Raw genomic sequence first — 10,704 nt, 5'->3', positions numbered from 1 at the left:
TCCGGTCCATCACATTCCTCTGGCGTGGTTGCGGTAATGCTCATGTAGAGTCGCAACGTCAGTGAAGGTTTGCATACAGATTGCACAGTTTTGCCGAAGCACCGTCGGTTCGTCCTCAGAGTCGCTGCTGTCGCTCGTCGTCAGACGTTTTTCAGGAATTAAAGATTTCACCAGAAACTGGAGCTGAAGCTCCGCTGAGGTTGGGTTGGCTCCCGACTCCAGGTCCAAACCGATGTCAGGCGTCTCCGAAACGACGGCGGGCGTCTCCGAAACGAGGGTGGGCGTCTCCGAAACGACGGCGGGCGTCTCCGAAACGACGGCGGGTGTCTCCGAAACGAGGGTGGGCGTCTCCGAAACGACGGCGGGCGTCTCCGAAACGAGGGTGGGCGTCTCCGAAACGACGGCGGGCGTCTCCGAAACGACGGCGGGTGTCTCCGAAACGACGGCGGGCGTCTCTGAGGAGGCGGCGGGAACGACGTAGAGGTGGTCTGGATGAGGATACCTGAACAGGTCCTTCCTGTTGCTCACCAGCAGCCACCGTTTCGGTCCAGGCGAAGAGACGGCAACTGTTTGCGGATTAGGAATGAAGGACAGGATGCTCTCTGGAGGACTTTCGGGCTTCCTCCCTGCGAAGGAGTGGCACACCTGATGGGCCTCCAGCAGATCGGTGCTGGAGAACCTGGCGGAGCATTTCCTGCAGGGGTAGGGAAACAGGAAGGGCTCCTCAACGCGCGCTGGCCGCGGCACACTCAGCCGCCGCCGATGAGCTTCTAGGTGAGCCTCCAGGGCGGAGTGGCCGGGAAAGGAGCGGCCACACGGCAGACAGATGTGGGAGTGGGCCGCTTTATGGAGCAGCTTGTGCTTCCGCAGATTCCTCGAAGTGGAGAAGAGCTTCCCACACGTGCTGCATTTCAAACCATCCAGCTGCCTGAATCGAGGCTCCAGCCATGGTTTATTGCAGGAGAGACAAGCATTTGGCGTTTTGGGTGCGTGTTCCTGCAGGTGATCCATGTATGATCCCAGGAAGTGGAACTCCAGCTCGCAGCGGCTGCAGCGGAAAGCTCGCCGATGTGGCCGCCGTTTGTTTCCAAAGCGACCACACCAGGATTGCAGGCTGAGTCTGGGAGGCTCAGGACTGAACGTTGGATTGGAGAAACCAAAGTTCAGAGAAGAAATATCAACATCAAAGTCTTCAATCACAGACGGGCTTGAGCCACCAGACGGGGGTGGAGGAATAAACGCCTTCCCGTTGCCTTCTTCTTCAGGAATTGCCGATATTTTTCTTGGACTCACTGAGTCTCTTGTCTCCTTCCAGATGTCCTCCAGGGAACCTCGACAAGCCGCCTCTTCTCCGCTGGCTCTGCAGCAGACTGAGCAGTGCCGTCTGCTTCCGGCCGCCCGGCTGTACTCCTGCCTACAGACGTAACAGTGGTGAGGTTTTCCCATCATGTGGGAATGTAAATGCAGAACGTAGTGGCACCAGCGGCGATGGATCTGCCGGCAAATCGGACATTTAAAAAACACTGGAGTGACGACTGTTGTATCGCCGGCTCCGGAGACGTGGAATCCATGGATCCTTCTTGGATTTCTGAAGGCTTTCCTGTCATGAATCCGTCTGTGGTTTTCAAATGCAGATTTCTTGGTGAACTCCCTGGAGCAAACCGGACACCTGAAGGTTTCCTCCTGGCTGGAAGCCGAGCGGGATCGTCTGCTTCTTCCCGGTTCTGTCTGGAGTCCCTCCACCTCGGCCAGATGGACCTTGAGGTGACGGATGAGTTTGGTTTTGTCTCTGAATGTTTCTTCGCAGATCGGGCAGTGAGAGGCTGGCGGCCCCCTGTGGAGCTTTGAATGCAGCTTCAGTTCAGGGAGCGTGGAGAAGCTCTTGGCGCAGACGGAGCATCCGTACGGTTTCCGGCCCGTGTGAAGCCGTTTATGGAGCGTCAGCGCCGAGATGTGGCGAAAAGAGCGCAAACAGAAAGAGCACTGGAGGTTTTTGTTCTTCTTCTGGAGGTGATGAGAAATCTCAGATCCGGACGGAGCGTTTGTTGTCATCTGATTCTCCTGATTTTCTTGTTGGATGTTGAAGGTTTGGTCACAGGAACTGGAGACAGCCGGAACATCCCAGAATGAGCAGACCCGAGGTTTCTTTGCTTTTCTATGTCCAGACCAGTGTGTTCTGCTCCTCCGCCGTCTCTTCTGCCTTGTTTTTCCTGGAGCTGTTGATGAAGCAGATTCCTGAAACGATTTCTCCGCCTCAGGCTCTTTATTAGAAGCTCCATTTTCCAACTTGATTGTAAAGACATTTGTCTTTCTTCCGTGTCCCGTGTTGGACGTTTTGGACATTCTTCCATCTTCAGAAGCTCCTGCATCCCTTTCATATGGATGATCACCAGATTCCTGGATTTTAGGTCTTGCTGAGTCTTTCTGAAATGATTGTATTTGTCCTTGTACCATGGAGAAAACTTTGCCAGAATCATCTTTGGGATCGGTTGGTACTCCTTCAGTCTGGAGCAGGTTCATCTTTCCTTGTACTTCTGGAGTCGCTCTGGTTTTACTTCCTGATTCAGTTGTGTTGCTTTTATCCTGAAATGAAAACATCAGCTGGGATTTCTCCATCTTTGACTCTTTATTAGCTCCCATCTCAATGAAAATTGGTTCCTCTTCCATCTTGATTGTAAAGTCATTTGTCTTTCTTCTGCTCCTCACACTTGATGGTTTTCCATCCTCAGGACTTCCTGGATCTGGATGTCTTTCTTCAGATTCCAGAATTTTAAGTTCTGCTTTCAGGTTTTTCTTTAACACTCGTTTCCTTTTTGGTCCTGATTTCCTTCTTACAGTCTTCACTCCCAGGAAATCCTCTTTCCGAGCAGATGTTCCTTCGATCCGATCTGGTTCTGGAGTCGCTCCGGTGTGACCTCCTGAATCCTCTGGACTGTTTTCAACATGAATTGATGGTTTTCCATCCTCACTAGCTCCAGGATCATCTTCTTCTGGTTTTTCATCAGAATCCAGGATTTTAGCTCTAGATGTAGAACGCTTTCTTAATATCTGCCTCTTTTTTCGTCCCTTTTTCATTTTCCTGGGCGCCATCTTTGACTTAATGTTCAGAGAATCATCTTTCAGACCAGACGTTCCTTCGATCTGCAGCAGAATTATCCGATCTGGTTTTGGGGTCGCTCTGGTTTGACCTCCTGACCCCATTGAGCTGTTTCTATCCTGATTTGATGGTTTTCCATCCTCAGGAGTTCCTGTTGCTCCTTTCCTTGGATGTTCAGATCCCAGAATGTTTGGTTCAGTTACAGGACGTTTTCTTAACATCCGGCTCGTTTTTGGTCCCCTTCTCCTTTTTGTTGGCACCATCTCCTGGAAATCATCGTTCAGATCAGACGTTCCTTCAGTCTGGAGCAGATTCATCTTTCCTTGAATGTCTGGAGTCGCTCTGGTTTCACTTCCTGATTCTGTCGTGTTGCTTTTGGCCTGAAATGTAGACATCATCTGGGACATCTCCTTCCCAGACTCTTCCATCCCCATCAGACTGGGAGCTTCATCTTCCATTTTGATTGGAGGAACACTTTTCTTTCTTCTGCGCTTCACGCTTGATGGTTTTCCATCCTTAGCATTTCCCTCATCTGGATGTTTTCCATCAGATTCCAACATTTTTGTTCCAGTTGCAGAACGTTTTCTCAAGGTCCGCCTCTTTTTTGGTCTTGTTTTCATTTTCCTGGGTGCCATCTTGGACTTAATATCCAGAGAATCATCTTTTAGATCAAACTTTTCTTTGATCTGGAGCGGATTAATCTGATTTGGAGTCACTCCAGTTTGACCGGTAGAATCCATTAAGCTTCTTTCATCCTGAATTGATGATTTTCCGCCATCAGGAGTTCCTGGATGTCCTTTTTGTGGCTGTTTTTCTTCTGATTCCAGGACTTTTGGTCCAGTTGCAGAACGTTTTCTTAACATCCGCCTCTTTTTTCGTCCCCTTTTCATTTTTCTGGGTGCCATCTTGGACTTAGTCTCCGGGAAATCATCTTTCGGATCAGAAATTCCTTCGATCCGGAGCAGACTGATCTGATTTGGTTCTGTGAGTTCAGAAGTCATCAACTGAGATTTCTCCTTCTCAGTCTCTTTATCAGCTTCCAGTATGTCAATGATGTTGGAAATTTCATCTTCTATTCTGATTGGAAGAACGTTTTTCGTTCTTCCGCGCCTCACACCTGAGGATGGTTTTCCATCTTCAGGACTTCCTGGGTCTCCTTCATCTGGATGTTTTTCATCAGACTCCAGGATTTTTGGTTCTATTATTGAGTGTTTCTTTAATATCTGCCTTTTTTTTGGGCTCTTTTTCATTTTTCTAGGCGCCGTCTTGGACTTAACCTCCAGAGAACCATCTTTCAGAGAAGTTCCTTCGATTTGGAGCAGATTCTTTTTTCCTTTTGTTTCTGGAGTCACTCCGTTTTCTGTCGTGTTGCTTTTATCCTGAAATGAAGACATCAGCTGGGATTTTTCCGTCTCATGGTCTTCCTTCTTGGTTGTAAAAACATTTTTCTGTCTTCCACGCCTCACGCTTGATGGTTTTCCATCCTCAGGGCTTCCTGGATCTCCTTCATTTGGATGTTTTACTTCAGATTCCAGGATTTTTGTTCCAGTTTTTATGTTTAGTGCTTGTCTTCTTTTTGGTCCCGTTTTCCTCCTTACGGTCCTCTTCCTCCTCATCCTCTCCTCTTCCTGTCGGTTTGAAACCGAATTGGAAGCAGGAAGAGTTGGAAAACCCAATCTGTCTTTGTTTAACTCTACTGCCGACTCTTGTTTTGCTTTTTTCCCTTTTCGTTTCACATTGCCAGGAGCAGTTTCACCGTTGGCGGACGGTCCAGTGGATTTTTTCTGACCTCTCTTGGTTTGTTTGAATTTTGTCCCGTTTTCCAGCTCATCTTTTCCCATTAACTCTGGGATGTTGCTGGCCTTACAGGAAGCTTTCCTTTGGGAACCTTTCAGGTATTGGCTCAACCATTCGTCAGCGGCTGAGCTTGTTTTGGTTCCCAAAGTGCAGGATCTCCTGATTTTCCCAAATTTCCAGGCTTCATATGATTCATCCCAGTTGGTAAACTCTTGATTTTCCGTGGAAGGATTTGCTGGCATTGTGTTAGTGGGAGAAAAATCCAGCCGGCTTGTTGGAGCTTCCCAAACTGGTTGGGTCTTACTCTGGAAGTTTAAGGTTTGCTGCCGTATTTTTTTCTTCTGACCTTGACCTTTTGGTTTTTTCCAGCTCCGGATCGGATCTTCGTCCAGCTTCTGACTGAACGTTCCTCGCCTCTCATCCCAGTGCATCGTTTCCTCTTCAGCAGGAACGGTTTTGGTGCGATTTTTTCCGGTTTCATTCTGGATGTTTGACATTTCAGCAGACGGAAGTTGATCCCAGATGGACATTTTGTTTGTTTTAGCTCCTCGTTTTTCCAGTTGTAATTTGGGAAACACATCCAGAGATGATGCTTCTTCCTCCGGTTTGGTTCGGTTCTCCTCCGGCAGAGGACCGCCTCCTGTTGGGAGCCGCTCGGCAGACGGATTTCTGCTCTTCCTGGGTTTCCTCTTGCTCTCCTGAGGTTCAGTTTCCCGTGCAGCAGTATTCCCGGCAAACCCTGACAAACCTTCGTTCGCCTCAGAAGCAGTCGGAGTGATCTGGATCTGAGCCACAGGAGCCCTTTTCCTCCTCTGCTTTCCTCCAGGTGAGACGGACAGACTCTCTGGTTCTCCGATCCTTTTCCGACCGGCTTTCTTCCTGAGCTTGAGCTCAGGATCCTTTTCGGTTTTTGGTTTTTCCTCTTTGTTCTTCAGAGTAAAATCTGATCCCGATCCTCCAGGAGTTTCATCCGTTTTCTCCCCAGCAGCTTTGGGAGCTTCAGTAGCTGTTTTCCTGCGTCTCTCTGGTGGGATTTTTGTTTCTTCACTGTTGGACTCCGACCTGATTTCTCCAGAAAGATTCCTGGACGTGTCTGGATTCCCAGGAACTTTTTTCCCCTGTATGGACACGGAAATCTCCTCTTTTAGGTCCATCTCTTCCTGCAGACTCAGACTCTGGTTTTCCCGGTGATCCCAGCCTTTGGCTATGACCAGCAGCCTGGCCATCTTCATCAGCGTCTTCTTCTTGTACCTCCTGCCATGTTTGTGTTTCTGCTGCTGCAGCATCTGATGCAGAACCGAGCCATAGATGTTCTCCTGCTGACTTTTCGGATCCGGAAGCTGGGAATCTGTCTCGGGTTCGCAGGGAGGAGCTTTTCCTCCAGGATGATCCAGGAAAACCGGATCTCCATGGGTGGAGTTTGGAGTTTCGGGACAGGAAGTGTGTCCTGTTGCTCCTTGTGAAGCAGGAAGTTCATCCAGAGGAAAAACTCGACCTGGGCTCATGACGCTGCTCTGCAGATCCGACGCATCCGTCCTCTGATCCACGGATTCTCCGCTCTGAAAACAGAAGCAACATGATTCAACTTTTCACCAGAGTTGGGTCGTAACTAGTTAAACTACCTGAATAACATTTTAGAAAAAAATTACTTTTAGGAGTATATTTACTACGCTGTAGTTTTTACTTTTACTTGAGTAATTTCATTATAAGTATTTCTCCCCACTGAGTGAAAAACAAACATGTTTAACCAGAAATCCACCAGAGACAGAAACACAGCTGCAGCTTTTATTAAACTTTCATCAGTTTTATATTGAAAGAAATCCAAATTTCCACTTGACTTTATATTTTGTTCTGTCTGATGAAGATTTCTAAATATTAAATGATTGTTTTGATGAGTAACTCGGTACTTGATCAGATTTCTAATATGTTTTTACTCTTAACTTGAGTCATTTCCTGAATGGATACTTTTTACTTGAGTAACTTTTTGGACAAAATTTACTTAGAGGAGTATTTTTAGTATCCTGTAGTTTTTACTTTTACTGAAGTTACTTTATTATTTCTACTCTTACTTGAGTGAAATTTCTGGATAATCTATTACTGTGAGTAACTTCACTGAATGAAAAACAAACATGTTTTAACCAAAAGTTCACCAGACACAGCTGCAGTTCTTGTTAGTTTCACAACTTTTATTTTGAAAGAAACTGATTTGGAAAAATGTTTGTCATTTATATGAATTGTTGTCATCTTGGTTTTTAAAACACCAATATTTACATTTCAGTTGATCTGATGACATGATTTTATTTTGATCAGTTTCTCAGTACTTTAGTCGCCTTTTCACCAAATACTTTTTTCCTTTTACTCAAGTAATTTCTTGGATATTTTTTACTTTAATGGGAGTAAAAATGTGTTGAAATGGTGATACTCTACCACCTCCGCTTTGCACACTATGTTGACTTTTAATCACATAAATGACCCGAACTCGTGGGACGCAGATGGACCCAGTCGATTCCTCACCTCCAGGATTTTCTGAGCAGAACCGGAGTCAGGCTGCAGGTTCTGGTCGCCCGTCGCTTCCGGTTTCCTCCCAATATCGAACTCCGGTACCGCAGAACCGTCTCGTCTTTCCTTCATGATTCCCAAATTATATTCCTAAAAATAATCACAGGAAAGTTAAAACAGTACGGAGCATCTTAGTCTGTGATTCCTTCATTTTGACATTAAATGCTCCTTTAAAGGGGAATTAAAATATTTCTAATTAATTGTTTTTGATGAGCATCTCAATCAAAAACATGATGAAGACGCCTGAAGCCCCTGAGACAGGGGTTAAAGGTCATGAATAAAGCTGAAAACTGAAGTTATTAATATTAGTGTTGGTATAAAATATTTCTCAGTTGAGCAGATTTTTGCAGGTTTCTGTTTGCAACTGTGCAAAATTTTTTTTAACATTTTGTAATTTCTGCAAAAGAAATCTGAATTTACACAAAAAGTATTCACACCCCTGGCAAATTTATGTTTAGAGTGATAATTTCATTTTTAAAAACTGAAATTAATACAAAGAGTGCAGACTTAAATCTGGTTGAGAATCTGTGGAGGGAGTTAAAGATTAGGGTGATGATAAAGAGGCCTTCCAATGTTAAAGATGTGGAGCTCAAATATAAATAATCAAAATAACACAGGAAACATACAAAAAGTTGCTCCCCTACTTTAAATAATGGAAATAACGATTTTACCTCTAATTCTTAAGAAGGGTAGGAAAATGTATTGTTTTTTAAATACATGTAAATTAAACCAGGATTTTTTCTGAACAGATCCCCTTTTTTATTATTTTAACGTATTTTGAGAAATAAATGTCTTAGAAACCAACTTTGACTAGAACTGAATAATTTGGGTTTTTCTGTACATAATTACTTGAAGTAATCAGATGAATGAGAAAGTTATGATTCCAAGACAAATAATTTTAGGATAAAATCTGAAAAAAAAAATTATATGTGTATATCTGAAAGTTATTAATACTAAAAATATCAGTTGACCACCTTCAGCCTCAGTGGTCACAGTGGGGGAGTAACCCCTCAGTTTGCAGAGCCCTCTCCATTGAATCGCCCCTGCAGCCGTGAAACCCCGCGGACTGACCACAGAGCTGCAACATGGCGGGCTCTGGCGCGAACCGATCTGGGCTGAATCGGACCGAACCGGGCTGCAGGCTTCCTCTCACCTCTCACCGGCTGATTCTCCTCATTTACGGCCCCAGATAAGGACGGCATCCATGCGTGTTCGTGGGTCTACACAGAGCGGTTTCCTGCGGGAAGGAACTCCAGATGGGTTGCCAGGTCGTGAGAAGAAAACCCGCAAAACGGGAAGATTGTTGCTGCGTCCAGTGTCCAGTTTTATATCCTGTAAAAAATAGAATAAAAAAAATGAATTTCAAGTTATAAAATTTTTGTTGTACAATTCATGTTTCTTTTATATTATTTGTTCTTAATTCAATACAGTTTATTTATATACTTCCATTCCAGTTAATTCTATAGAGTTAACTGGAATGGATATGAAACAATTCAGTCAGTATTTAAATTACAAAACGGTTAAGCTACAGCAGATAATGCTTATTACGGAATTAGCATATACTAAATTGGAGAAAGTTGATCAGTTGATCAATCTGTCAGATTTTTATTGGTCAGAAACTGAGAATAAATGGCTGCAACTGATTATTTTTAGTTTTTTGAAAATACATTTCAATGAAATGTTCCTTATCTAAATAATATTAAATGTTTTTTATATGAAGGTGAACTGTTTTGCTTCTGTAAAATATTATTTTTTTTACTTCAAACTTTATTTTAATTTTTAAATCACATCTATTTAAACTCACTGCAGCAGTCTTTCAGAGAAAGTCACATGACTCTAACTCCTCTCACCTGGTGAAGTAATTTTGAAGATCCTGAAAGAGCACTAGATAGGGTTTGTGTTTGTAAAAGTGCAAAATCTGCAGACCTGGCAACCAGAGCAGAACAGACAGGCCCCTCCCCCTCCTGAGTCAGACTACATTGTAAAACTAACAGCTGACTACAAAAACAAACAAACATGTGACTCGATCCATGAATGAAGGGATGATTAACATAAATAATTTAACTGTGAGTTTTGGTCAAGAGTTTGAAAGTTTCACACGTGGCTGTGCGAACTGGGCTGGATTTCCTCCACGTTACCATGGAAACCCATGCAGTTTATTAGTCTGCTGAGGAAGTAATAATGAAAAAGTTGATTTTTCTTACTAATTTGGAAAATCGGTTTTTCAGATTTAAATAGTTTAAGTATTAGCATATTGTTTATAATGTATAATAGGGAGAGGACTTCATAAATGTAAATTATTCAAACATATATCGAGGTCACCGAAAAGCAACCAAAAGTCAAAAAGTTCACAGTAAAATATAAAAAACAGAGTTTCATTATGTTTTTATTGTTATAAATGATGGTTCTGATCCTTTTCTAAATTTTAAGAGGCAGATGACTGGATGAATAAAGACGTAGATGGATGTAAACATACTTATCAGCCAGTAGGGGGAGCGCTTGTGATTTTAAACATTCCACGCATGTGCTGTTCGAGAAAACGAACTGCTCATGCGTCGTTCTTCAAAGGAAACGTAAACTGGCTGAAAACTGGCCTGTAAAAATTCCCTTTAGATCGTAAAATTTCACTTAAGATAAACTAACCACGGGTTTTATTTGTTTTGCGAGAGAAATGAAGACAACCGTGAGTATTTTCGGTGTCAGAAATGTTTGAAAAGTAGCAACAACTCGATTGAAAGCCGTTTTAGAAAAGCAAGATTAAAAACCGGTTTGAAAATGTTTGCAAGGAATAAAGAAATTTTCTAGCAAAGAAACCCGTTCCATATTGTTGTCAAAACTTTAAATGACCTGTATAGATAAACATTTATAAAAGAATTCTGAGGTTTTATCATTTTATTCCTGTATCTGGCCGCCGCCATTGCTGTTACCGCGACAATCACATACGATTCCAAACTGCTCGAAAGGTCGCCTCGAAAATGAGAAATTTTGACTGAAACGTTTCTGCTTCATCTCAATAAGCTAAAACATATGTTAAGTTAATTCGATTCATTTATTTTTATTATTATGATTATTTTAAGTTAATTTGTGTCAGTAACTTAATTGAAGTTTAATGCTTCTAGATTATTTTTACAAAGTTAATGCTGGTTTTAATGTGTTCTTTGCTCACAGATGAGGACATTCATAAATTGTGAATATTACCTGAGACCATTAGAAAAAATATTTTATAACAGATGTTGGCCAAATGAAAATTA

The 10,704-nt window shown here is 43.2% G+C and overlaps 1 protein-coding gene across 1 annotated transcript; it reads right to left on the bottom strand.

Annotated features, from left to right (window-relative positions):
• Positions 1 to 9: 9 nt before the first annotated feature.
• On the bottom strand, positions 10 to 8,776 carry LOC106923621 (uncharacterized). Its single transcript, XM_014996770.2, has 3 exons — positions 8,607 to 8,776; positions 7,409 to 7,543; positions 10 to 6,453 (listed from the first exon to the last, which is right to left on the bottom strand). The coding sequence occupies exons 2-3, from the start codon at positions 7,523 to 7,525 to the stop codon at positions 10 to 12; spliced, it is 6,561 nt and encodes a 2,186-aa protein (XP_014852256.2). The 5' UTR covers positions 7,526 to 7,543; positions 8,607 to 8,776.
• Positions 8,777 to 10,704: the final 1,928 nt, after the last annotated feature.

Source organism: Poecilia mexicana, unplaced genomic scaffold (assembly GCF_051168715.1).
Source record: "Poecilia mexicana isolate PSO_F unplaced genomic scaffold, ASM5116871v1 scaffold_11, whole genome shotgun sequence".
Lineage (NCBI taxonomy): Eukaryota > Metazoa > Chordata > Actinopteri > Cyprinodontiformes > Poeciliidae > Poecilia > Poecilia mexicana.
Note: the sequence above shows the minus strand (reverse complement) of the source record. Positions and strands in the feature narration are given on the sequence as shown.

Coding starts and splice junctions, on each gene's coding strand:
- LOC106923621 (XM_014996770.2), bottom strand. CDS start 7,525: ATGAAGGAAAGACGAGACGGTTCTGCGGTACCGGAGTTCGATATTGGG. Junction 6,454..7,408: donor CTGCTCAGAAAATCCTGGAG/GTGAGGAATCGA, acceptor TTCTGTTTTCAG/AGCGGAGAATCCGTGGATCA.